Source organism: Suricata suricatta, chromosome X (assembly GCF_006229205.1).
Source record: "Suricata suricatta isolate VVHF042 chromosome X, meerkat_22Aug2017_6uvM2_HiC, whole genome shotgun sequence".
NCBI classification, from domain to species: domain Eukaryota; kingdom Metazoa; phylum Chordata; class Mammalia; order Carnivora; family Herpestidae; genus Suricata; species Suricata suricatta.
The window spans coordinates 40,346,172-40,372,014 of record NC_043717.1 but is presented as its reverse complement, the minus strand read 5'-3'; the positions used below and the strand labels follow the sequence as shown (position 1 = coordinate 40,372,014).

At 48.4% G+C, this 25,843-nt stretch overlaps 1 protein-coding gene across 3 annotated transcripts; it reads left to right on the top strand.

Moving 5' to 3' along the window:
- The first annotated feature begins 3,141 nt into the window (after positions 1 to 3,141).
- Positions 3,142 to 25,843, top strand: GRIPAP1 (GRIP1 associated protein 1). Of its 3 annotated transcripts, none has more exons than XM_029929867.1 (26): positions 3,142 to 3,196; positions 5,477 to 5,543; positions 5,687 to 5,748; positions 7,253 to 7,279; positions 8,086 to 8,193; positions 11,018 to 11,168; positions 12,143 to 12,327; positions 12,520 to 12,567; positions 13,254 to 13,285; positions 13,391 to 13,438; positions 13,569 to 13,668; positions 15,193 to 15,270; positions 15,469 to 15,561; positions 16,276 to 16,410; positions 17,201 to 17,296; positions 17,568 to 17,780; positions 17,915 to 18,028; positions 19,225 to 19,302; positions 19,406 to 19,501; positions 19,626 to 19,682; positions 19,769 to 19,868; positions 21,903 to 22,033; positions 23,160 to 23,282; positions 23,423 to 23,516; positions 24,280 to 24,434; positions 25,294 to 25,843. In XM_029929867.1, exons 1-26 carry the CDS (start codon positions 3,155 to 3,157, stop codon positions 25,384 to 25,386), a joined length of 2,526 nt encoding a protein of 841 aa, XP_029785727.1. In that variant the 5' UTR covers positions 3,142 to 3,154; the 3' UTR covers positions 25,387 to 25,843. The 3 variants fall into 3 exon arrangements, with proteins under 3 accessions (XP_029785727.1, XP_029785728.1, XP_029785729.1); XM_029929868.1 differs by having other exon boundaries at positions 24,252 to 24,434; positions 25,294 to 25,386; XM_029929869.1 differs by lacking the exon at positions 8,086 to 8,193.

The window sequence follows — 25,843 nt, the reverse complement described above, 5'->3', positions numbered from 1 at the left end:
TTTTTACTTTTTTATTTCCCATATCTGGTAACACACAAACCTGTAGTCTGATTAAGTGATCTCATGTCTAAGGTCATGAGGGATGTTGTCATGTATGCGTGTATAGCCAGGTTGTCTCGAGGGTTTTTCCGTTTTTCTTTTCTTAGGGAGGGGACCCCACTACTTAATTCAAATAGATTTTTTGCTCATATAAACTCTTAAAAGTTTTAATAAGCCTCACTTTATCTTTTGTGGGGGGGAAGGGAGAGGGAGAGGATCTCAATAAGGTTCATGAAATTACAAAAGGGTAAAAGGAGCCTTGGCTGAAAACATTTTCCCACAGCAGGAAAATTATTTACCCCTGTGAAAATGGGGGCAAAAAAATCTTTCAATGAAATACCATTTCTTATCTCTCAGATCAGGGAAAATTTTTAAATACGACAACATAGTCTGTTGGGCAGGCTGTAGGGAAACAGGCTGTCAAATATGTTGCTAGTGGGAAAAAAATTGGAACAGCCCTTCTGGGAGGAAATTTGGACATACCTAACAAACTATATATGTGCTTTTTGATGCAACCATCCTAATCCTATGTATTTACCCTAAAAATACACCTCAGATAATACAAAAATACATACATGGACAAGGGCATTCTTTTTGGCATTGCAAAATATTGAAAACAATCTATGTGGGCAAACATAGGACAGTGGTTAAATTGTGTCTACATAATGGGGTACTGTGTGGCTGTGAGAGAGAAAGGAGGTATTATCAAATGAAAAATGCAAAGCATGCTATCCTTCATGTAGGATAAATAAGATAATGTACACATGTCTGTTTATCTGAGCAAAAAGAAACACAGAAGGGATAAATCAGAAAGTACAGTGGTTACCTCAACCAGGGTGGGAGGGGCAAATTGGAATTTCAAAAAAAGGAATCTGACTGTATTTCAAATGAATCACACAGCCTAATCGAAGGCGTTTGAGGAGGAGGAGAACTAACTCAAGTAGTTTTTTAACACAGTATTTTGACTACTATCAGATTAAAGACAAAAGGAACCACATCAAATATTGAAGATTGTAAAACCTGGTATTTTGACTATAGACCGTCATGAGCCTAAGGACAAAAGACTGTAAAAAAACTATTGACTTCTAGTTGATAGGTTTGTTTGTTGAATTCTTATGGTTTAGCAATTCTGGCTATTTAATGTGCATTTTATAATTACACAAATAAGTAATGATTACTACTTATCCATTATTGTGGATAATGAGACCCAGGGTTCTTTCTGTTGGAGAAGGGATTTACTAATATGGAAAGTGAGAAAATGAAAATGAACCTTGTGTTGTTCAATGTAAGGTATTAGTAATGAACTTATGTCTTCAAAATATAGATACCTATAATAAAATATATAAATAGATAGGTATAACTAGATGGATTAGAATACATACATAGATTTCCTAGCTCTGTACACTAAGTATGCCTACAAACAATTACACCCTAGCAGCAATGAACACTTCGTCAACTGGGGCTGAAAAAGAACAAGGTGAGTCTGTAGCATCTTTTAGTGCCAACAAGAAAGTGCCAAAAAACAAAACAAAACAAAACAAAACAAAACAAAACAAACCTGTGATGGCGGCATGCCAAAGAGACACAGAAGTCAACTTGAAGAAACTCCCACTGGCCAAATCTGGAACAGTTTGAGCGGCAAAAGAAATAAGGATACTGATTATAATTCATTGAATAAAACATGTCTGTATAGATATACATACATAAATGGAGGAGAAGAGAAAGTTCTTCCTTACAGTAGAACAGCAACTAATAAATACCAAAGGAATGTTGGTGTTAGAAAATCATCAATAAACACTGAAGCCATTGGTTCAGAAATTTTATATAGAAAGAATGATAAAGAAAAGGTGGTGAAACGTAAACAACTGATGAATCTGGTGAAAGGCTACATAGAATTTCCTTGTACCATTCTTGCTTCTGTGTACATTTAAAATATCAAAATTAGGGGCGCCTGGGTGGCTCAGTCAGTTAAGCGTCTGGCTTCCGGCCTCAGCTCAGGTCATGATCTCACGGTTCGTGGGTTCGAGCCCTGCGTCTGGATCTGGGCTGACAGCTAGCTCAGAGCCTGGAGCCTGCTTCAGATTCTGTGTCTCCCTCTCTCTCTCTGACCCTCCCCTGTTTGTGCCATCTCTCTCTGTCTCTCAAAAATAAATAAAAAACATTAAAAATTTTTAAATATAAAAATAACTTTCCACCCCCCCCAAATAAATATAAAGAGAATATGGAACATGTGAGTACTGATATGTCTCTAAACATGCTTTCTAATGTTTTTCTTTCCCAGATAAAAACTACTGCTTGGGTTGCGGGTGTTGCAGAAGGGGCCAGAAAGCACAAGAGAGGCTTATAAAGCATTAAAAAATTTTTTTTAATGTTTTTTATTTATTTTTGAGACAGAGAGAGTCAGAGCATGAGCGGGGAGGGACAGAGAGAGAGGGAGACACAGAATCTGAAGGAGGCTTCAGGCTCCGAGCTGTCAGCACAGAACCCGACGGAGCGTGAGATCATGACCCGAGCCGAAGTCGGACGCTTAACCGACTGAGCCACCCAGGAGCCCCTCCTCTCAACTATTTTAAATTTATTTGTGGTTAGGCCCTTTACCTAACATGATGTACAGCATCATATTAAGAAATCAGCATCAAAGCTTACAAAAAAAATAAAAAGCCAAGGGCTTCACAGGAGGCGGGACTCTCCTCTCGGGTCACAAGGAGGAGGGCGGGAACAAGACCAGCGCAAAGCTTCCGCTTTCATTTCTAACGTTACAAGTCAACCGTCCTCCTTAAAGGAGTATGGCGGAAGGGTGATTTTTCTGTCGGCAAACACTTTCCTAGAGACGAGTCCAACCATGACACAGGGATGCCACAGTGTCATATCATAATGGGTACTCTGTGAGAGCTCAAACGCCGGATCAAGTGACCTAGTTTGTGGTTAAACATTAAATTGTGATTCATTTGACCTGTCAGTTTCATTCCCTTACATCAGTCTCTAAAATATTGAACTTCCGGGGTAGACTCTTCCCCCTCCAGTCTTGGTCAGTGGTTTGATCCGACCCGAATACTGACAGGAGGGACGAACTGCGTCTGCGCAAAAAGCTGTTGGGGGGGTGGGGGGGAGGAACATGGCGCAAGCTCTGTCTGAGGAGGAGTTTCAGCGGATGCAGGTGCCGCTCGCCGGGGAAAAGACCACCTCGTTAACAGACGGGGGGCGGGGTAGAGAGAGGTCGTGCCTCTGGCTCTGAGAAGGGGTTGGTTGGGACGGACCTTGAGTCTAAGGGGTTGTTCTGGAGAAGGGAAACTGAGGCTCTGAGTGGTGAGACTATTGGATTCCGAGATACTATTGGTCTCTCAGGGGTAGGATTCTATTAGCTTTGAGGGCTGAGAGGAGTCTTAGAGTGGGTGATACCTTACTCAGACCTGGAGGGGATGAGACTTTTGGGCCAGTGCGGGGGACACCATGGGTCGGCGATGATAACATTGGGTTTTGAGGGAAGGAAATCCTGAGAGGGCGAAACCATTTTGTATGGAGAGAAAGGAAGCAGACGTTGGGCCATTTGCGTCATGGTGGGGGGAGCCCTTGAGAGGGCAATACCATTACCCGGTGGAAGGTGGAAATGTTTGTGGGAGATACCACTATGCCAGGGAATTGGGGAAAGACCCCCACGTGTTGTCATTGTTCCTGAGAGGTGAAGATCCAGTGTGAGTGCTGGTAGTGGATCCTAAGAGGGGGCGGTACCATTAGGTGATTACAGGTGATCCCATTAGGTCTGGGCTGAAGAGGACCCTGACTGGGTAATACCATTAATTCCTGTTGGAAAGAAGACTAGAAGAGGGTAAAGAGTGATACATTGGACCACATGGAGGGGAAATTACCGGGCTTTAGGAAGATACCCTAATTGGGTACCCTGACCACTTGATTCTTTTGGGAATAGCTCTGAGATGGGATGAAAGGCCAGAGTAGGTCCTTGTTGAGAGAGTTCCCTTACTGGGAAAGACCGTTGGCTTTTGTGTGTGGGGAGATGCTGAAAGGGGAAGCACTGAGTAGGATCCTTTGGGAGGAGAGGAAGAACTCCAAGTAAGTATAGGTAATCCATTGATCCTTGAGTGAGAGAAACCAGTTTTCCCTGTGTGATGGAGGCTTAGAGTGAAAAGGTAAGATCACTGGATCCTGAAAGGGGAAGTTAAAACTTGCAAATTGTGTGGGGAGATTCCAAGTGAGTAAGAGTAATCCAGCTGGTCCACCCAAGGCTTTGTGGAGGAGAAACCCTGAAGGATGTAGGGTCATCACATTGGATCATCACTGGGGAATTCTTGAGGGATGTGGGGGACCTTTGGGTGAGGAAGATTGATTTCACTGGGCCATGAGTGAGGGATAGGGCTTCTACATGTGTGCTAAGGCTGTACAGATTGGGTCAAGACAGGCAGACAGATCACTGGGTCTAGTAGAGAAACAGGGACAAGAAAGATGCTGTGGAGGCCAAGCCCTCTGAACTTAAGCAGACACCAGTGGGTGGAGGCTGGTGCCATGGGAGGAGGGAAAGATCTTGGTGTGGGGGAAGGGACAGTAGGTCTGGGAAGAACTGGCCCCAATGCCCTACAGGGCTGTTAGGAAGGGTATGCTATTTGGAGTGCCAATACTTCACTCTCCCTTAATTCTTGAAAGCAGTTTGGATGTGTTTTGAGAGCTTTGAGGGTGAGGAGGACCCAGGGAGCCCCCAACTTAGTGTAAGTTGGACAGGAGTATACTAGGCCCTCATCCCTTGAAAAAAGGGAGGAATGCAGGCCTCTGTCCCCTATACTCAGGGGCCTCCAAGTCTGGATAAGAGTATAGAGGGGCGCCTGGGTGGGTCAGTTGGTTAAGTGTCCAGCTTCAGCTCAGGTCATGATCTCATGTTTTATAGGTTCGAGCCCCACATCAATTTTTGTGTTGACAGCTGGCTCAGAGCCTGGAGCCTGCTTCAGATTCTGTGTCTCCCTCTCTCTGACCCTCCCCTGCTCGTGCTGTCTCTCTCTGTGTCTCAAAAATAAATTTTAAAAAAACATTAAAAAATAGTATAGACAATACTCTCCTATGACAAAGATAGAACAGTGTTTAGTGTCTGATGAGGCCAGTGAGGATGAGGAGGAAGAACTTTATCCTGTGGGCATGGAGAACCATGGAACATGCATATGAGCAAGAACTGCTGGAGCAGTGCTCTGTCATGGCCTGAGTGCAGAGTGAATTGGAAGAGGAGAAAGGGAAGAGTGAGGCTGGTTATGGTTATGAGCAGAGCTAGAGAAGGTAGAACATGGGCTGAGGGTCTGAAGGCTCATTTAGGATGCAGGGTGCATAGGTCTTAAGGAGTGGCTAAAGAGGCACATGGAAGGCAGCAGGGTCTATGGGGCTCAGGATTGGTGCCGTCACATTCCTGACTAAATCGTTTCCCTTCCCTGCCTCCCCCAAGGCTCAGCTCTTGGAACTCCGGACAAATAACTATCAGCTTTCAGATGAACTACGCAAGAATGGTGTTGGTGAGCCAAGAGGGTCTCATTAGATGGGGGAGGGGGGGTTGGGAGACAGAGGCCAAGGGAAAAAACCTCAGAATCCTGGCAGGAAGACCTTTCAGCTTACTGCCACTGACTGAGGCTGAGGCTCCCTGCTTTCCCCACACCAGAACTCACCAGTCTTCGTCAGAAGGTTGCCTACCTGGATAAGGAGTTCAACAAAGCTCAGAAGGTACCTCCCTCCACCTATTCACCCACCCATGCTTCCCTGTAGCCACCTGACGCATTCATCTACCTAGTGAGCATCTACAGGGAACCAGACCTATGTTACATGGTGTCATCAGTCATTCAAAAAACTCTCATGGAAGTCTCTTTAGTTTCCTAATTTTATCTAATCCTGCTTAAGTATTGCTTCCTTTTAGTTTATTCTTTTTTTTTTCCTTTTAGTTTATTCTTAATTCATTTTCAATTTCAATTACTCATTCTCATTTCACTACCTTCAAACTAGTCACAGCCAGGGCACTTGGCTGGCTCAGTAGGTAAAGCTTGTGACTCTTGATTTCAGGTTTGTGAGTTCAAGCCCCACACTGGATGTAGAGATTACTTAAAAACAAAAAAATCTTGGGCCGCCTGGGTGGCTCAGTCAATTAAGCGTCCAACTCTTGATTTCGGCTCAGGTCATGATCTCGTGGTTTGTGAGGTTCTGCACTAGGTATTCTCTCTCTGTCACTTCCCTGCTCATTCTCCTGCACTCTCTCTCTCTTTCAAAATAAATAAACTTTTAAAAATCTGTTAAAAAATAGTCACAGCCATAACTGAATTTGCCTTGAATCTGCCTTTTTAAATTGTATTTAAAAAAAATTTTTAGAGAGAAAAAAGAGCATGCAAGCAGGGGAGAGGGGCAGAGGGAGAGAAAGAATCTTAAGCAGGTTCCATGCTCAGCGCAGAGCCCAATACAGGACTCGATCCCTGGGATCATGACTGGAGCTGAAATCAAAAGTCAGACACTTACCCAACTGAGCCATCCAGGCTCCCCGCTTGAATCTGCCTTCCAGCCTTCACTCACACTCCTGCCTTGTGCTCCCACTTCCTGTTGCTGTCCTAGTCCTGTTGGTAAATTGGGACTAAACCTAACTCTCAGATCATCTGAAGCTGAATCACTGGTAACCTATTATAGCCCCTCAAGGCATTCAAGGCCCTCCTTTGTCTCTTTATTCATTACTGTGTTCCCATGTGTAGCTCAATGTTATGTGCTCCATAAATATTTGTTAGATGAAGGAATACAGAATGCAGAAAGTCTAGTAGTCCTGAAGCTTGGCTTCTCTTTGGTAGGGAGCTGATTGCCCAACCTGACAGTGCCCTCAGCTGCCCAACAAGGGAGCAGCAGTTTTCACGGTGCATGGGAGAGATCCACATAGATGTTTTTAGACTGATGTAGAAATGAAGCCACAATTTCTGAGTCCAGAGACCTAGCCCATGAAGGGTTTAATACTAAAACTCACGAACAGTCTCCAGAGCTTAGAGGAAAACTTGTAAGCAGGATGTCCTTCGCTCACTCACTCCATCATTCCTGTGGACTACAAATTTCATGCAAGTTCTGTGGTTAAAGACACTCCCATCCCCCATTCACCCGTCATCGTTGTCCCCCCTTTGACACTTGCCACAATGTCTCCATACCCTAGTGAGGGAGTCCATCTCTGTTCACCTTATCTCTCTTCCTACCCCTTCACCTTTAGGCACTGAGCAAGAGCAAGAAAGCTCAGGTAAGGGGACCCCATGGTGGGTGAATGTGTCTGGGAGACGGAGGGGTAATATTTCTGTATGCTGGGATCTCCTAGTACTGGCCTTTCTTTCTCTGTGTGTGCACTCACATCTGTGACTACTTCACTGCCATGTTTCTATGTCTGTCTTTATTTTCCTGTGTTTGTCTCACTCTGTGCCTCTCTCTGTGTGTCTTTCCTTCTCCCTTTCTCCCTATCCTTCTCTCTGATTCTCTCTTTGCCTCTCTTCCTGTTCCTCTCTGACCCTTGCTTCTCTCCTCATCCAACCTTTCCTCTTTCTCTCCCCCACCTGTTCCTGTCTGCTATCATTTATTTTCTTTCCCTTTCTTTATCTCTCTCTCTCTGGCTCTTGTTTCTCTCTCCCCCTGTTCCTCTATTTCTTCTGACTCATTTCTTTCCATGAACACCTCTCTCTTCCCTCTGTTCTGTTCTCCCTTCTTTGACCTCTCTGTTCCTATCTTTATTCCTGCCTTTTCTTTTTTTCTCTCTCCCTCTCCATCCCTCTCTCCTTCCCTCTCTATCCTCCTTCCCTCATCTCTCTCCCTCCTCTCTCACCTATTTCTATCTACCCCTCTCTTTCTCCCCACTCTCTCCCCCCCATGTCCATCTCCCCATCTTTCTACCCTCCCATGTCTGTCTCTTTCCTTCCTTGTATCTCCTGATTTCACCCTTCTCATTCTCTGTACCGTATGTTCCCCGCCCCCCCATCATTTCTCCCTGTTTTTTTTGTCCTACCTCTCCATCCTTTCTGCCCTTGTTGGAGACCCTGCCCACGTCTGCTATTGCAGGAAGTCGAAGGGCTGCTAAGTGAAAATGAGATGCTGCAGGCAAAGCTGCATAGCCAAGAGGAGGATTTCCGCTTGCAGAACAGCACGCTTATGGCAGAGTTCAGCAAGGTGCTGGTGCCTGGGATTGCTGAGGGGGATCTAAGTGGGGGGGATTCAGGGATCCGAGGGGAGGGAGGGGCCACCTGGGCTAAAGCCTGAGGGCAGCTGATAGTGGCTGGACTGAGGCTGGCCCTGAATCACTGTCCATGGTGCTGAAGCAGATCCTTGGTATGTGCTGGCGGGCAGTGATTTGACTAATGGGGCTGCTGACTGAGCTGTGATTAAAGCTGCAAACCTTGAGGAGAGCTGGTTCCAGACCAAGGCACTCCTTTTCTTTAAGCTTCAAGCCCCCTGTGTATATTTGGGAGCTGATGCTCTGAAGCTCCAGGGTATTGGAGGGTCTTATGTAAAGTTCTTATGCTTAGCATGAGACGGAAAGATGTTCTAGCTGCTTCCCTTTTCTCTTCCTTCTCTTCATCTGACATGAGCCTGGAGTTCTAGTTCTTCTAGATAATTCATTCCAGATTGGATTGTTCTGTCTTCTCACTGGTTTTAGTGTCCTGACTGTTTCTAAATCTACTAGGGAATTAGAGATATTATCTTTTGTTTCCTTACCTATTTTCTGTATCCATGATCAATAAGTCTCCAAGGTTTTAGTGTGTTGTGAGGAAGAAAATCATCACAGCAAAAAAAATAGTATTTCCAGGACTGCATATGAGAATGTAGTACTTAAGACCTTAAAAAAACAGAATACAAAAACAACCTTTAAAAAGCTACAATATCGGGAGAGGTGATTTAACAACTAGAAGTTAAGAACCATAAGGCCTAGATTAAACTCTTGGCTGTGCCTTTTACTAACTGTAATCTTGAGCAAGTCACTTGATCTGCCTGTTCCTTGGTTCCCAGATGTTTAAATTGGAAATGGTAATGACAGTACCTGCTTTGTAGGGATTTTGTGAGGATTGAATGGATTAATGTCTGTAAACCACTTACAACAGTGCTTTGCACACAGTATCCGCTATTTAGGTGTTAGCCACTAATAGTATCTTTATTATTACTGATACGTTTTCCCTCTAAAATAGTTTTTGACTACTTAAAAGTTTTATATCCATTTTGTGGCCCTGTCTGCCTTAGCCCTTACTGCCTCTTACCTGCTCTATTCCTACAGCCTTCTCGCTGGTCTCCTTGCTTCTAGTTTGTCCTACCAGTCTGTGCCCTCAAGGTTGTCTTGTCCTGCAGGCTTTACCACATCACTCCTTTAAGCAACAGCTCTGAGTGAGTCCTTGACCCTGACTGTTCAGACCTCCTGATGCTCAGATAATAGCTGACCTCATCGCCTCACTTCTCACTGCATCCTGCCTCCAGCCTCAATGCTATCATGGTTCATTTAGGATGAGGCAGGGACAGGCATTCCTCCATAAATCCAGCTTGTGTTTTCCAGCACTTGCCCTAGGCTAGGCACTGGACTAGGTACAGAACCTCCTTCACACTACCTCCCCCTCCTGGGAACTGGAAGTGTTCACAGAGAGACCTGGATTCAAGGCCCACCTTTACCACTTACTTGCCGAGATATTTCAGCTCAATTTTTCCTTCAACGAATAGTTATTGAGCCCCCCCTACATGCTTTGTGTTCTGTAAATAGTTGTGAGCAGCACAAAATGGCCTCCCCTCTTGAGTATCTTATATTCTGCTTCTGGGATGGGGAGAAAGATAACAAATTAAAAAAAAACAATAGTACAGATAGCTGACAGTTACATAGTGTTTACTGCGTGCCAGGTCCTGTTTGATATATTTTACATTATTCATTCATTAATTCTTACAACAGGCCAATGAGATATTAGTAGTATCCCTACTAAGCACATGAGGAAAACTGAGCCCCAGAGAGATGAAGTAATTTGTCTCAAGGTCACATGGCTAATACATGGCAAAGTAGAAGTTCACATCCCAGTGGTCTGGTTTCAGAATTTGTGCCTGTGACCCTGTGTTACAAAATAAAGTTTAATTGTCAATCACAATTTTCAATCCAAAAATGTGCAGAGATTTAAGAAATTAACATACTAGGTAAATTTAACTCTGATTAGTACTAGGTAAGAAAGGAATTAACAGAGTGCTCTGACAGAGAGTATTGGGATTTCTGTGTTGGGGGGTTACTACTTCAAGGGTTATATCTGAACAGAGCACTGTAGGATGCGAAGGAGCCAGTCATGTGAAGAACTGGATGAAAGGAATAGTTTTCTGGGTAGAACTAGTAATTCCAGGCAGCAACAACAACAACAGAATCTCTGAGCCTCAGTATTCTCATCTGGAGATGGGGTTTTAGTGTCACCTGTCAGGAGTGCTCTGAGAACTGTGTTTTGGCCAGGAGTCAAGCAAGGGGCTGGCCTAGTTTTATTTGCATTGTACCTCTCTCCAAGGCCTAGGGGTGATGATGAGGGTGGGGTGGGGACAGGGGCTGTGGGTAGCACTGGCTTTGGAAATGTCCCGAAAGCTGTGGTGCCTAAGCTCCCAGACACAGACTCTTCACAGAAGAGGTCTGGCAGCAGGGCTATTAGTGATGCTGACATCTGGGACCAGCAACTTCCAGAGGAGCCTGAGGTCTTGGATTACGACTATGAGGTTGAGATTAAACAAGCAGAAAATTGTTCTCGGTATCCTCAATCCTCTGTGACTCTGCCACTTATCAGATGTGAAATTTGAAGTTATTTAACATTTATGCCTCAGCGTCCTTACCTGTGAAGTGGGGATAATGAGGAATGACAGCACCTACATCACAGAGGCATTATGAGAATCCAGTGAACTGTATAAAGTGCATCAGCCAAGCGCCATGTTTATTTCAGCAGTTGTTTTGTTCTGATTCTCTGCTTTTCTGCCCCCTCCCTCCTCCGCTGTTCAGCTCTGCAGCCAGATGGAGCAGCTGGAGCAGGAGAACCAGCAACTGAAGGATGGGGCTGCCAGGGCAGGCACTACCCAAGCTGGGAGCCTTGTGGATGGCGAGCTGCTGAGGCTGCAGGCAGAGAACACAGCCTTGCAGAAGAATGTGGCAGGTACAAGGAGGTCTTCCTTGGGGGTGCGGGGACCTTGGGGCTTGAGTAAGGTGTTTTCCCCCTGGGGGTAGGGGAAAGGCTTCAGAATTAGGCCTGGCCCTACCATGAGCCAGTGTAGAACTTTGGACAAGCCATTCTACCTCTCTGAGTCAAAGCTTCTTCATCTACAGGCGTGTACACTCCCCGAAAGATTGCAGTAGAACTGAGCTAAGAGATGGTACCTTTCTGAGTTTAGTGCAGTGCCTGGTACCTAACAAATGTTAGATTAGCAGAGTAAGCATCAGAAAGGAGCTTTTTGCTAAACAGAGAAAGTGAATGAAGGAGTTTGGGGATGATTCTGAGCCCAGATTGTGGGGTCTGGGATAAAGGCTGAAAGAAGGCTTGGCAGACTGTGGGTCTCAACGTGAGGATGTTTGGAGAGTAGCTGGTCATGGTGGGTGGTAGTTTGGTGATCTGGAGGGAAACTTTGTAGAATTTGGTTAAAAATTAGGTTATAGGAGGATTCATCTATAAATAGTGGGTAGAGGATAGTGGGGCCTGGGGTGGGGCAGGGCTCAGGGAAACCATCTTGGGCTGGTTTGATTGTAGACAGGATTTTAGTGGATGGTAGGGCTTAAAAGATTGATGAGGAGACGCGCCCAGGTGGCTCAGTTGGTTCAGTGTCTAATGCTTGGTTCTGGCTCAGGTCATGATCTCATGGTTTGTGAATTTGAGTCCTGAGTGGGGCTCTGTGCTGACAGCATGGAGCCTGCTTGGGATTCTCTCTCTTTCAAAATAAATAAACAAACTTAAAAAAAAAAAAAAAAGATTTGTGAGAGGTGTGGATGGAGCCGAGCCTTTGTTTTGTAAGCTTTTGGTCATTTTGGGTCTCTTCTACCTGAGGGATCCAAGGCCAATTTTCCCATCTACTTGAGGCATGGCAAGAGTCTTCAGAGACCACCTCATCCATCATATATTTCTGTTCTACCCACCAGCCCTGCAAGAGCGCTATGGGAAAGAAGCTGGGAGAGCCCAAGCTTCCAATGAGGGCCAAGGGGACCCCCCAGGTGGTCCAGCCCCTGCTGTCCCAGCCCCCATGCCATTGGCAGAAGTGGAGCTGAAATGGGAAATGGAGAAGGAAGAAAAGAGATTACTCTGGGAGCAACTTCAAGGCTTGGAGGTGAATCTGGGTCTGTTGGGGCTGAAGTGTCAGGAGGCAGGCAGGTGCCCTAGCTCAGTCTGTGGTCCCATGGAAATGTCTGTGACATCACCGTCTCAGCTAATGGATTAGGAAGGCAGGAGGGTAGGGGAAGGCACTGGCTTTACCTCTTCCTTTGCTGATGATAGCTTCCTCCCTCATCCTTCCCTGCAGAGCTTGAAGCAGGCTGAAACATCCAGGCTGCAAGAGGAACTTGCTAAGGTGGGGCTGCTGAGCTTCCCCTGGACTTTGTCCCACCCCACTCCCTACCTGCCATGCTTCCCCTGGCAGGGCAGGAGGAGTGGAGCACCGTCCCTTAAGCCCTCAGTGTCATCATCTGTGAAATGAGAGACTCACATTTATATTTCAGAGTTGCGTTCCATTTGGAATAGGCTAATGTGCTTCCTCTGTCCTGTGGATGCCAGGCTGTATCTTTCTCTTCTGTGTCCTCTCCGCTCTGCTTGTTTATCCATCCATCCATCTATCCATTCATCCATTTTGTAGACTGCTGGCTCTTACCTTAGGATCTGGAGACCCAGAGATGAGGCGGACAATCATGATTTTGCCTCCAGGCCTCCTCCCCTGGCCATTTTATGATGTGGCTGTCAGGAAATATGTTGGGGGCAAATATGCTGGCCTTTGGAACCTGAGGGAGCTGGGTGGAGGTCATGTTGTTGCTCCTGACCACCTGGGCAACCAAATTACTTAACTCTCCTGAGACTCAGTTTCCCCATCTGTAAAACCAGTATTACTCACTTCTCAGTACTGTTCTGAGTATCCCATGAGATAACATAAATAAATTCCAGCTCCCAAAAAGGACTTAGTAAGAAGTGTCTATAAATATTAAATTTTTTGTCTTTATTAATATGATATTATTTGTCTGCACACCCTCCCTCACCCCACCCCAGCTCGCTGAGAAACTGAAAAAGAAGCAAGAAAGGTAAATTTCGTTTTTTCTTGAGGTGGGGAAAGGAATCGGGGAGGGGACTAGAAAGAGGACTGACTTAGGGAACTGATCCGTCTATGTCTGTCTTCCTGTGTCCAGTTTTTGCCGTCTGCAGACGGAAAAGGAGACGCTCTTCAATGATAGCCGGTAACTACCAGGGGTGGGCATACTGGTGCACAGTAGGGATGGTGCCCAGCAGAATTGCCTGAAGACCACAGGGTCAGAGCTGGGGGATGGGGCCTCAGACCGTGGTCAACATGCCCCCCATCACTCCCAGCAATAAGATTGAGGAGTTACAGCAGCGGAAGGAAGCGGATCTCAAAGCCCAGTTGGCTCGCACTCAGAAGCTGCAGCAGGAACTCGAGGCTGCCAATCAGGTGAGGGGCTAGATTCTGAGATTGCTGAGTTAGAGACCAGGGCTGGGAGTCCAGGGAACTCTGAAGTCTACAGAGACTGGCTGGGGAGACTAATAATTCTTGTGTTGGAAATATAGGGACTGGATTGGTACTGGACCCCTCTGGAGCTAAGAAAATGGGAATTAGGGAACCCCGAGAGCCTTAGGAGTTGGCCTGAGTATGTATGCATCAAAGATTTCAGGGGAGCTGAAGGAGCTGTGTGCCACAAGTTCAGAAAAATCTGAAACCCTGGGGATTTAGAGACAGGAGTCTAGAGAAATCTGTGGTCATTGGAGGCTGAGAGAAGGAGCTGGAGTGAGCCTGAATTCCATGGAGGTTTCGTAATGTTGAGACCTGTGGGGGCTGGATAGATACAAGACTTTCTTTTTTAATTAGTTAATTTATTTTGAGAGGTGGGGGAGGGGCAGGGAGGGGGAGAAGGAATCCCAAGCAGGCTCTACATTGTCAGTACACAGAGCCCAAATTAGGGCTCGAACTCACGAATGGTGAGATCATGACCTGAGACGAAATCAAGAGTCAGTCACTTAGCCAACTGAGCCACCCAGGCACACTCTAGATACAAGAGTTTCAAGGGTAAGACAGGTGTGCCTGGAGGCTGAGTGTGTTTGAGGCTCTCAGGGTATGAGGGCTAGTTTGGGAAGCTGAGACAACTAGTAAGTTGGATCACTTGGGCTGAGTGGTCCTGAGACCTCTGGAGGCTATGAAAAAAAAAACAAAACTGATGAGTTGAAGACATCCAGAGACTAGAGCAAAAGTCTGAGAGTTAGAGGCTAGGGGACTTTAAAGCCTCCAGGCTTCGCCTTAGAGCAGGTGAATCTGAGATTCCTTGGATTAGGGATATGGTGGTTTGGGGGTCTAAGGCTCCTAAGAACTGGGGACAGAAGTCTGGGTAAAGCTGGATCTTAAGTTACCTAGGTCTAAAGGTCCCCTGTGGTCCCCAGAGACTGGAGACAGGAGTGGCAGGTGGGGTGGGAGGGGGTGATCAGTCAGACCTCATCAGGATCTGGAATCTAGGAGACTGTAGGAATTTGAGACCTTTAAGGTTTGGGGCTATAAGTTTGGGTGGATCTTAAGACTCTCCAGAGGTAGGGACATGGACTGAGTGTGTCTGAAACCCATGGGGATTGGGGTCAGGAGTCTGGGTGAGGCTGTAGTCCCTGGGGGCTAAGTGTGTCTGAGAATCCTGAGGCCTCAGAGCTAGAGTCTGGGTGAGTGTGAGACCTCTTTCAGATGAGGGTGGAGTGAGTTTGAAATCCCTAAAAGCCTAGGTGTTTTCTGAAATTCTTAGAGTTGGTATATGGGGTCTGAGGTCCCTGGGGGTAATGACCTAGAATTTGAGTGAGCCTGAATCTGATGGCTGGGTAGTCTGAGGCCCTCCAGTGCTGGGGACATTCTGTTAGGGGGTCAGAGAGGGAGCCTGTATGCTTATACTACCCCACGGGAGACTGAGGTCTTGAATGGACTCCCCTGACCTGGTCCCTACAGAGCTTGGCAGAACTAAGAGATCAACGGCAAGGGGAGCGTCTGGAGCACGCAGCAGCTCTGCGAGCCCTACAAGATCAGGTACGAGGTAATGGGAAGCTTCTGGGAGGTAAGGGGATGAGTAGGGGGCAGCCTCAGCAGGTATCATACAGGCAGGCAAGGCCCCAGGGGTTTCCCCTAGTCGTGGTGTGCGCACCCATATGTTTTCTTTCTTGGCTGTGGGTAGGTTCTGTCCCCCTGTTCTGGACCCACTCTCACCTATTGTGGGGGTGGGGCCAGGTGTCCATCCAGAGTGCAGATGCACAGGAACAAGTGGAAGGACTTTTGGCTGAGAACAATGCCTTGAGGACTAGCCTGGCCGCCCTGGAGCAGGTACAGGATACCCGGGAGCCCTTACTCATCCCTCCCCAGTTTCCGGTCTCCTTCTGCTTCTGATCCACATCAGGGCAGAACAGTCTGGATCTCCTGCTATTGTCCTGCCTCTGTTTCTCTTTGAATCTCAGCATCGCCTTTCTGATGGCTTCCACCCTTCTCTCTGGCTATCCATTCCTGCTTCTGCATTTTCTAGTTTCTCTCCAGTGAAGTATAAGAAGTGTACGAATCTTAGTGTACACTCAGTGAATAATGTCTGTCCGTCTGTCTCCATGGGGCCACCACCCAGATCAAGATGTAGAGAATTTTTAGCACTCTAGAAGGTCCCTTTTACTCCTTCCCAATTAGTGTTTCCCTAGAAATAACACTCCTCCGACCTCTAGTGACATAGATTTGTTTTACTTGTTCTTTAGCTTCGGGTAGTGGAATCAGACTCCCATTTTTGTGCCTGGCTTCTTTCCTGTGAGGCTCATCCATATGTAGCATTGGTCTGTTCTTTTATCTCTGTTTACTATTCTACTGTATGACTGTACTACTTTCATCCATTCCCTTGTTGATCTCTTTCCCTCATTTGTTTTCCCTTTGAAATTCTCTTATCCTCCTGGCTCTCTTTCCACCTCTCTCCTTGTCTCCCTGGAACTGGGAAGCTCACACCCTGTGGCTGGCCCCTGAGGCCCTTTTCCCTCCAAGTCCCATCACCTTCATTCATTCCAGATCCAAACAGCAAAGACCCAAGAACTTAATATGCTCCGAGAAGAGAATACTGGGCTGACAGCTGAGTTGCGGCAGCGGCAGGCTGAGTATGAAGACCTCATGGGACAGAAAGATGACCTCAACTCCCAACTGCAGGTGACATCTCTGGCTCTGACCTGTATTCTCCCCGTTCCCTAGTGCTGGCTCCGTGGACTCCTCCATGAGGTGCAGGGGGAAGACTATGGAGTCAGGAGGACTCAGATTCCAGTCTGGTTTCCTGACTTACTAGCACCTTGTGTCCTAGACCAAGTTGCCTTCCTTCACTGAGACTAAACCTCTTCAGTTAGGCAGGATAGCCATTCTGAGGCTGTAGTAGAAACTAGATTCATAGTGGATTAAATAAGATAGAAGCTTCATTCTGTCTCATGTAAGAATCCAGGTGGGCTGTCTAGGGATGGAACAATGGCTTTGCAATTACCAGTGACCCAGATTCCTTCTACATTGCTGTTCTGCCACCTTCCACATAAGACTTCTATCTTGGCAGCCAAGATGCTTGCTCAGGCTCCTCTACCATCACGTTTGTATTCTAGGAGGAAAGAAGGAAGGCCCCAGCATGCCCCTTTCCTTTATGAGTATAATTTACATTAAAGTCTCTACTTCTGCATACAGAAATTAATCACGGGGCCACACATCACTGTGAGGGAGGCAGGGAAAAGTCAGCTCGACAACCATGTGTCCAACTACGAAATCTATTGCTGAGACAGAGGGGAGGACGAATCAAACACTGGGAGGTGCTGCCAGTCTCTGCCATGGTTCTCATCTAGGAATGGAGAGAACGGCACCAACTTTACTGGGATTAAGGAGACCAGTCTACCAGAAGTGTCCTGGGTGACTGTCACCGCCCGGAGGCTCTTTATGTAACTCATCTCCTTTGTCCCCTCATTAGGAGTCATTACGTGCCAATAGTCGGCTCCTGGAACAGCTTCAAGAAATCGGGCAGGAGAAGGAGCAACTGACCCAGGAACTACAGGAGGCTCGGAAGGTGGGTGGCTCTGGAAGGTGGACAGCACGGGTGGGGAGGCTGCAAGGGGAGCGATTGGCCCCAGTCTGTGGGGAGGGAGCAGGTGATGTGGGCAAATGCATGGGGATAGGAAAGGATGGAAAGTGACCAGTTCCGTGAGGATAGGTGAGTGACTTCGCTGGTTCTGTGGGAACAGGGAGGAGGCAGAATTGGGTTTGTTCCTTGGGGAGAAGGTGGTAGGCCCTGTCTAACATTGAGGGAGGAGAGTGACTGGCATGCTCCTGCCCCCCAGAGTGCCGAAAAGCGCAAGGCCATGCTGGATGAGCTGGCAATGGAGACCCTGCAGGAGAAGTCTCAGCACAAGGAAGAGCTGGGAGCTGTCCGACTGCGGCATGAGAAGGAGGTGCTGGGGGTACGTGCCCGCTACGAGCGGGAGCTCCGAGAGCTGCACGAAGACAAGAAGCGGCAAGAGGAGGAGCTCCGTGGGCAGATCCGTGAGGAAAAGGTGGGTGGGGGGATGGTGATGTCCTCCTGTCTTTAAAACTGGGGGAGCAAGCATCGCCAGTGGGCAAGGGGATGGCGGGGGTGAGGTGCCCGCTCCTCTACTTGCCCCGCCCATGCCGGTCTCCCTTCTTCCAGGCCCGAACTCGGGAACTGGAGAATCTCCAGCAGACAGTGGAAGAACTTCAAGCTCAGGTACACTCAATGGATGGAGCCAAAGGCTGGTTTGAACGGCGCTTGAAGGAGGCCGAGGTGAGTTAGCACCTGAGGAGGCACAGAGGCTACCTGGGGACATCGTGCCAAACCAGGGGGCTAGGAGTGGTCAGGCCCTGGAACTTCCTGAGATACTCTGGACTTGGATTGCCCCCGCAGCCCCACCAGCTCCACAGCAGCCCTCCAGAGAGGAGTCAGGGGACGGCCATCAGTAAGGCAGAATGTCAGATGTGCAAATTTGAAAAGGCATCTCTTCTTTCTGAAACTGCTTCTGTCAGGACACTATTTAGTATACTGTTTGTTATTATAACGTCTGTCCATTCTTTTTATTTTTATTTTATTTTTTTAAATTATTTTTTTATTTTTGAGAGAGGGAGAGTGTGAGCTTGAGCTCACTCAATGTGGGGCTCGAACTCATGAGCCGTGAGACCATGACCTGAGCAGAAGCCAGATGCTTACCTGACTCAGCCACCCAGGCGCCCCTGTATTATACTGATTTTGTTCAAAAGACCATTTTTAAAAAGTTTTTAATGTTTTATTATTTATTTTTGAGAGAGAGAGAGAGACAGCGTGAGCAGGGGAGGGTTAGATAGAGAGGGAGATACAGAACTGGAAGACAGGCTGCAGGCTCTGAGCTAGCTGTCAGCACAGAGCCCAAGGCGGGGCTCAAACCTACAAACTGTGAGATTATGACCTGAGCTGAAGTCGGGCACCCAAGTGACTGAGCCACCCAGGTGCCCCAAGGCCATTTTTTTTTGAAAACTCACAATAATACCTAAGAGGAAGTGTCACATAGTAGTGAAGAGCACAGATACAGGAAGCAGTCATTTGCATAGGTTTATATCCTGGCTGGGCCACTTGCTAATTGGCAGCAAGTTACCTGAACTGTGGCCTGTTCTCTTCACCTGTAGAAAAGGGATAATAATAACATCTGCCATCTAGGTATTATGGGAGGATTATATAAAATGAGTTGACATATGTAAAATCTCTACAACATTCCTGGCATACAGTAAGTGCAGTGTTATATTTTGTTAAATGGAATAAAATACAGATATCAGTCTATGATGCAAACAGCACACCCCTAGATGTAACACTTCTGTGTGTTGCCTGTGGGCACACAGTGTTCCCTGTAGGAGTGTGTCCTGCATGCCCGCGGGCCCCTGCCACCATCACATCCCTCATTGGGCGGTACGTCTTCTGGGGAACCATAGCCAGACCCGCCACTTGTCTCGTAGGAATCTCTGCAGCAGCAGCAGCAGGAGCAGGAGGAAGCCCTCAAGCAGTGTCGGGAACAGCACGCTGATGAACTGAAGGTGCCCACTGCATGATGGCATCCCTCTCTCCCGGGAGGGCCAGGCCCTAGAGGAGGGACAGAAGTTGCCCAAGCAGAGGCCTGAGCTGCCCTCTGGTTTGCAGAGCAAGGAGGAGGAGCTGCAGGGTGTGCGGGATCAACTCCAGCAAGCCCAGGAGGAGCAGAACTGCCACCTGAAGACCATCAGCAACCTGAAACAGGTCACTTGTCCCTCCAGCAGTCCAGATACGGCCTGGGCTTCAGTGCATAGTAACGGGGCAGGGAGGGACTGCACTGCACGCAGCCAGTCAGGCAGCCACCAGCCACACTTTCTCTATCCCACAGGAGGTGAAGGACACAGTGGATGGGCAACGAATCCTGGAGAAGAAGGGCAGTGCTGCGGTATGATGGGGAAGTGTTCGAGCCCGGCCCCCCACCTCTGGGACCACTGGGCCTCAGCCCTCCTCTTTCCCCCCTGTCCCCCACAGCTCAAGGACCTCAAGCGGCAGCTGCACCTGGAGCGGAAACGGGCTGATAAGCTGCAGGAGCGACTGCAGGACATCCTTACCAACAGCAAGAGCCGCTCTGGTGAGGGGCCGACTGGTGGGGGGAAGCTGAGGTGCTGGGAGGAGGCTGGGCTGGGGCCCGAAGGCCAGAGCTGTTTCCTATACCTCATTCCACTGGGCTGTCCTGCGCTTTCTGTACCCCTTGAACTTGGTCTGTCTGTCTGTCTCTCCTCTGTTTCTCCTGCTCTCTACATTGCCTCTTTCTTTTCCTTTTTAAAAAAAATTCTTAAGTGTATTAATTATTTTGAGAGAGACAGAGACAGCGTGAGCAGGGGAGGGGCAGAGATAGAGGGAGAGAGAGAGAATCCCAAACAGGCTCCACAACACCAGCGCAGAGCCCGACGTGGGGCTGGAACTCACAAAACCATGAGATCACAACCTGAGCTAAAACCAAGAGTCAGATGCTTAACTGACTGAGCCACTCGGGTGCCCGTCTGCATTACCTCTTTCTGTGTCTCTCTTCTGTTTTAGACTCTCTATGGCACCTTGTGCCATCTCTGTCTCTCCCTTTCTCTCTTTCTCTGCTGTCTTTCTCTCTTCTCTCTTTTTCCCTTGCTGCTTTTTCCTTCTCTGTCCTTTTATCTCTCTCTCTCTCTCTTCTCTGTCTTTGTCTCTGGATCCCCACAACTCTCTCATACATATTCCCACACCTCACCTGGTGTCTCCAAATCTCTTTCTCTCTCTCTCTTTTTTTTTCTCTCTAAATCTCTTGTATCCATTCTCACATTCTGTAAATATGGACTGAGCCTCCATGTTCATGTCCAGGGTCCTTGATAGGAAACCCCCCGAAACTCTGTCCTCCAGGAGCTTCTGGTTGAGCTAGGGAGATAGACTTAACAACAGCAGCCTTGCGGCATTATCATCATGCAGCTAAAATCCATGTTATTTCTGACACTTAGGGCAGAAGATGCAACAAAAACCCTTGAGTTGCTTTGGGCTTTTTTTTTTTAAGAAGGAAATGGCCTAGGGGCGCCTGGGTGGCTCAGTTGGTTAAGCCTCCGACTTCGGCTCAGGTCAGATCTCACGTTCATGGGTTCGAGCCCCGCGTCAGGCTCTGTGCTGATAGCTAGCTCATAGTCTGGAGCCTGCTTCTGGTTCTGTGTCTCCTTCTCTCTCTGACCCTCCGCCTCTCATGCTCTGTCTCTTTCTGTATCAAAAATAAATAAAATATTTAAAAAATTTTTAAAAAAGGAAATGGCCTATAAATACATTTAAATAAATCGGTAAGATGCTGTGATAATGGCTCTGATGCATCTCCTGCATCACAGGCTCAGAGAAAACTTGCTCCCTTGTCCCCCTGCAGCCATCAGCTCCTCCTGGAGACCCTCAGGGTGAGATGACAGAGCCCCCCTCCCTGATACCCAGAAGCAGCTGCAAGCGTAGAGGCCCAAGCTCCGAGGCCCTGTTTTAAGTGACATGGCAAAAATGGATGTATCGCTCACCCAATCTGTGTCTCTCAGAGGCACTCGGTCCTCCTGAAGTAACCTCTCTTTATAAAGCAGTTTTGTTTCTGTTTTGCTACTGATTAGTGTATGAATCAACAAGCCGATTCCAGTGACTTGCCATACATCGTTCTTGTCCATTAGATGAAATCCGGATTCAGGTTTATGGCTACATGTCCATCTCCATTGCTTTTTCCCTCTGGTCTCTACGCCCGGTCTCTGCCTCTCCCATCTGCTGTGGCTTGCTGTCTCTCTGGGATTTCCCCTCTGTGTGTGGGGGTGCCCCTGTGCTCTCTCCAACTGTTAGTCTTCCTTTCTGCATACCCCAAGTCTGAGTGCATATGGCCCTTTATGCCCGTACAGGTCCACATTGCCAACGCAATCCCAGCTGCTGCACCTTTGTTTCTCTTCTGGTGTGTGTGTTTGCCTGGAGAGGCAGCTGCTTTCTCCATTTCTGCCTCTCCCTGTTGTACTGTCTGCTTCCACCTTGTCCGTGCCCGAGTGTCACATCACCTCCTTCCATCTCCGTCAAATCTATTTCTGCCTCTTCCTGCCAGTCGCTGCCCTGGGACCCTGGGGGATTGGGGCTCAGGTTTCTCTTCTCTCTCTGCCAGGCCTCGAGGAGCTGGTTCTCTCAGAGATGAACTCACCAAGCCGGACCCAGACTGGAGACAGCAGTAGCGTCTCCTCCTTCAGCTACCGGGAGATCTTGCGGGAGAAGGAAAGCTCGACTGTTCCAGCCAGGGTAAGGGGCCAGAAAGAGCCGACAGCCCAGCTTCTCCTACCCAGATTCTGGGGGTCCGCCTTTTCCCCTCCCCTGCAGCCGTCTACTGCTCTGGGCCCAGCACACACATTTTCCTGTCAACTGTTCTCCAAGCTTGCCAACTTGGATTCAGATTGCCAAGTGGAGGATGGGCAAGTTATTCTCTTTGACCCTTTGTTCCCTCATCTGTGAACTAATTCCACCTTTCCTGGCTTCATAAAATATGTAGCTCATAGCAAGTGAATTATTTCTATAGGAGGTCCTTTTTTCCAACTCATAATTATCACTCGTGACTCGTCTATAATGTCAGTTTCTTGGGCTGGCCACTTTTCTTTGGAAATGATCTGTTATTAATCCATAAGTAGTATGTATGCTGTATAGAAAGGTTTTAAAAACACCCACAAGCAAAGATTTTTTTTTAATCCAGAGAAACCACATGTTCACCATCCAGAGATCCAGAGATCACCATTATAAAAGCCTTGGTTCACACCCTTCTGGATCTTGCCCCTTCTTAAATCTAAATGAGATTATAAGTAACCCATCTTTGTTCAGCTGATCTTTACCCTCCCAGTTTCATAAATTTTCATCTCATCTGGTACTTTGGCCATAATCAGATCTCCCTGGTTGGCCCCAAAATGTCCTTGATTGCTGGTTTTGTGAAAACTAGCATTTAGTTTCACAGTATATGTCACATCTGACTGCTTTATGTCCATTAAGTGTCTTGAGTCTAGTGTCTTGAGTCCCACAGAGGAAACCAGCCAGTTAACCTGCAGAAAGCATCTCACCTTCATGGTTTTCATGCTGGCTTCCTAGTGGTGTCATAGAGCTTGTTCCTCTGTCCCCTAGTTTTTCCTGTCGACTAGAAATAAGATCTCATTTGTTACAGGCCCTCCCTTCATCCTTTCAGGAAGGAAATGACATGGTGGCTCCTCTGTCCCCCTTTAGGCAAAGGGAGACCCAGAGCCTCCATAGGCACTGAGACTTGCCTATAGCCCCTGTCACAGAGCCCATCCCCATCCCACCCTGGGTCCCTCACAGCCTCTGATCCTATCTGGGGCAGGCGGCAGCACTGAGCCGGGCCTGGCCTCTCTCCTCCTCTTCCTTGCAGTCCTTATCCAGCAGCCCTCAGGCCCAGCCTCCACGGCCAGCAGAGCTGTCAGACGAGGAAGTGGCTGAGCTCTTTCAGCGTCTGGCAGAGACACAGCAGGAGAAATGGATGCTGGAGGAGAAGGTGCTGCCTGCCTGCCTGCCTGTCCCCACTTGGCATACCCTGGGAGAGGAGGCTGGGGCGTTGTGTGTGTGTGTGTCTCGGGGGTCGGGGTGTCTGGATGGGCCCCTTGTTGTGCGTGAACATGCTGGGCCACCTTGCAGGTGAAGCACCTGGAGGTGAGCAGTGCCTCCATGGCAGAGGACCTTTGCCGGAAGAGCGCCATCATTGAGACCTATGTCATGGACAGCCGGATCGGTCAGTGCTCCGTCCCTAGCCTTACCCACCAGCCTGCCTCTGACCTGCCCCCTTCTGCCCCACTGTCTCCTCTCCTCTTGCAACTCAGCAGAGTTATTGACAAGGACCACAGCTGCCGGTGGGGAGAGCAGGCTAGCCCTGTCACTGTGTGTCTGTCTCACTTCAGCTCTTCCCTTCTGCCCGGGTCTCTCTCTGTCATCACTCTGCTCTCCTTTCTCCAGTGTGTTGTTCTGTCCTCTCTCTCTCTCTTTCTCCCTTCTCTCTTCTCCCCATCCCTTCTATCTGCCTTGACTCCTCATCTTGTCTCACTGCTCCTGCTGCCTGTTTGTACTGTGCCTCCTCTGAAAGTTTTCATCCTCTGCATGTTCTTCTCCCCTCTCCCACTTTCTCTTCTCTTTCACCGCCCTCTCACATCTTTGTTTCTTTTGCTCCTTTCTTTCAAACCTTCTCCGATCCCTGTTTCCCCCTTATTGATCAGAGTAACATGGACTGATGTGTGCTGAGAGCTGACTGTGTACTCTGTGCTTTGCATGCAGCCAGAGACACTTTTCTAGCTCCACAACTTGGTTATTTGCCCCATTTCTCGGGGCCTCAACAGGTAGTAAGCGACAGCCAGGTTTCACATGGCAAGGCCTCTGCCTGCTGCATCACGTGCCTTCTCCCTCCACTTTTCGCCCCCACTATTTCCCTCTTTTCTGCTCCATCTCTGTTGTCTCTCCTCCGGCTCTGCCGAAGGGGTGGTTCTCAGCCTGGGCCCTTGCAGATGTGTCTGTGGCAGCAGGCCACACAGACCGCAGTGGGCTGGGCAGCGTTCTGAGAGACCTAGTGAAGCCCGGCGACGAGAACCTTCGAGAGATGAACAAGAAGCTACAGAACATGCTGGAGGAGCAGCTCACCAAGAATATGCACTTGCACAAGGCGAGTGTGGCCTACAGCCTCCCCATCTGTCCATCTAGCCACCTGCCCTGCCACACCCACCTACCCCCCACCACACAGCCCCCAGGTCATCTGCCAGTGCCCAGATCCCCCCACCCCGTTCACTCACCACACCTCCATCCTCAGTCAACTTGCTTCTCACTTTTTTCTTTCACTTTTCCATTTGTCCATACACACATTTACCTAACTCGCCCATCAACCTGCCCTATTTGGCCATCTGCCCCTTCCCATCTAATTGTCTGCCCCATGCCTTTCCACCCATTTCCTGATATACCCCTCTCTCCCTCTTACCTACTCATCAGTCACCCCTTGTCTTACCTTTTGCCCGCCTGCCTGGCGACCTGCCTGCCTACCTGTTGTCCTCCATCTGTCCTCCAGACAGTTCATTTTTCCACCTGTTTGCCTCCCATGGATCCCCATGCATCTACCCACAGGTCTACTTGCCCATCCTGCCCCCCACATATTTCCCCCATTTCTGGGGAAGTCAGAAAGGATGCAGACCCAGCCCCTCCCTCTGAGAAGTGAGCTCACCATTTAGTAGAAAAGATGGGGGCAAGGTGAGGGTTGTATCTTCTAGCCATACCATGCACAGCTGATGAGCCGTACCTATATCCGTATCCCTGGGTCCCCTCACCTGGGAGGCTCCCTCCCCCCACACACACTTATCTCTTCCAAGCCCAGCCCACTGCTGGGGCTCTGTGACCCTCTCCAAATACCTGCCTTGCCAGGCTGGACATTGCTGGGCATTGATTAATGAGGTGAGAAGGATGACACTCCAGGCTTGGTGAGGGAGCTTCCCCAGCTGCTGCTTCTAGCCCCTGATGGCTCGTTTGTTTTGTAGGACATTGAAGTTCTCTCCCAGGAAATTGTTCGGCTCAGCAAGGAGTGCGTGGGGTCCCCTGATCCAGACCTAGAACCCCGAGAAGCCACCTAAAGACCTGCAGGCTGCACCTACTCCCTCCCCTCCCCACCCCCCAGGAAACCATTCCCTTGGGCTGCGGTGGGAGAATGGGACCGCCAAAATCAAATAGGTTGGGAGACTGGACATTAAAGGGGTTGGAGGACTGATGGCTAGTGTTAATGACCCTGTTTTAGGGCAGAAGCCCCTGGGGAGTGGGGATCCTGAGGGGAGGGGCAGGGATTTCTCCTCCTTTTTGGCCCTGGTTCCCAGGGGCCTTTGCCTTCATCTCTGCATGAGCTCTCCCTCCCCAGAGACCAACTGTTTTTTATTTTATTTTATTTTTTAATTTATGTCTGGAAGCCTGGCTACTCTGCATTTGGGATTGGGGATGTTGGGTGGGGCACGGTCCATGTGCAGCGTTCTAGCAACATGTGTGTGTGTGTGTAAAGGCTGCAGCCAAAATACCATCTGGCCAGATGGGCCCACCCAA

Bases quoted from the DNA above. Each gene is read 5' to 3' on its own strand.
- GRIPAP1 (XM_029929867.1), top strand. From the start codon at position 3,155: ATGGCGCAAGCTCTGTCTGAGGAGGAGTTTCAGCGGATGCAG. The intron at 11,169-12,142 runs GTACAAGGAGGT...TCTACCCACCAG, and splicing joins CTTGCAGAAGAATGTGGCAG to CCCTGCAAGAGCGCTATGGG. The intron at 17,297-17,567 runs GTGGGTGGCTCT...CCTGCCCCCCAG, and splicing joins AACTACAGGAGGCTCGGAAG to AGTGCCGAAAAGCGCAAGGC.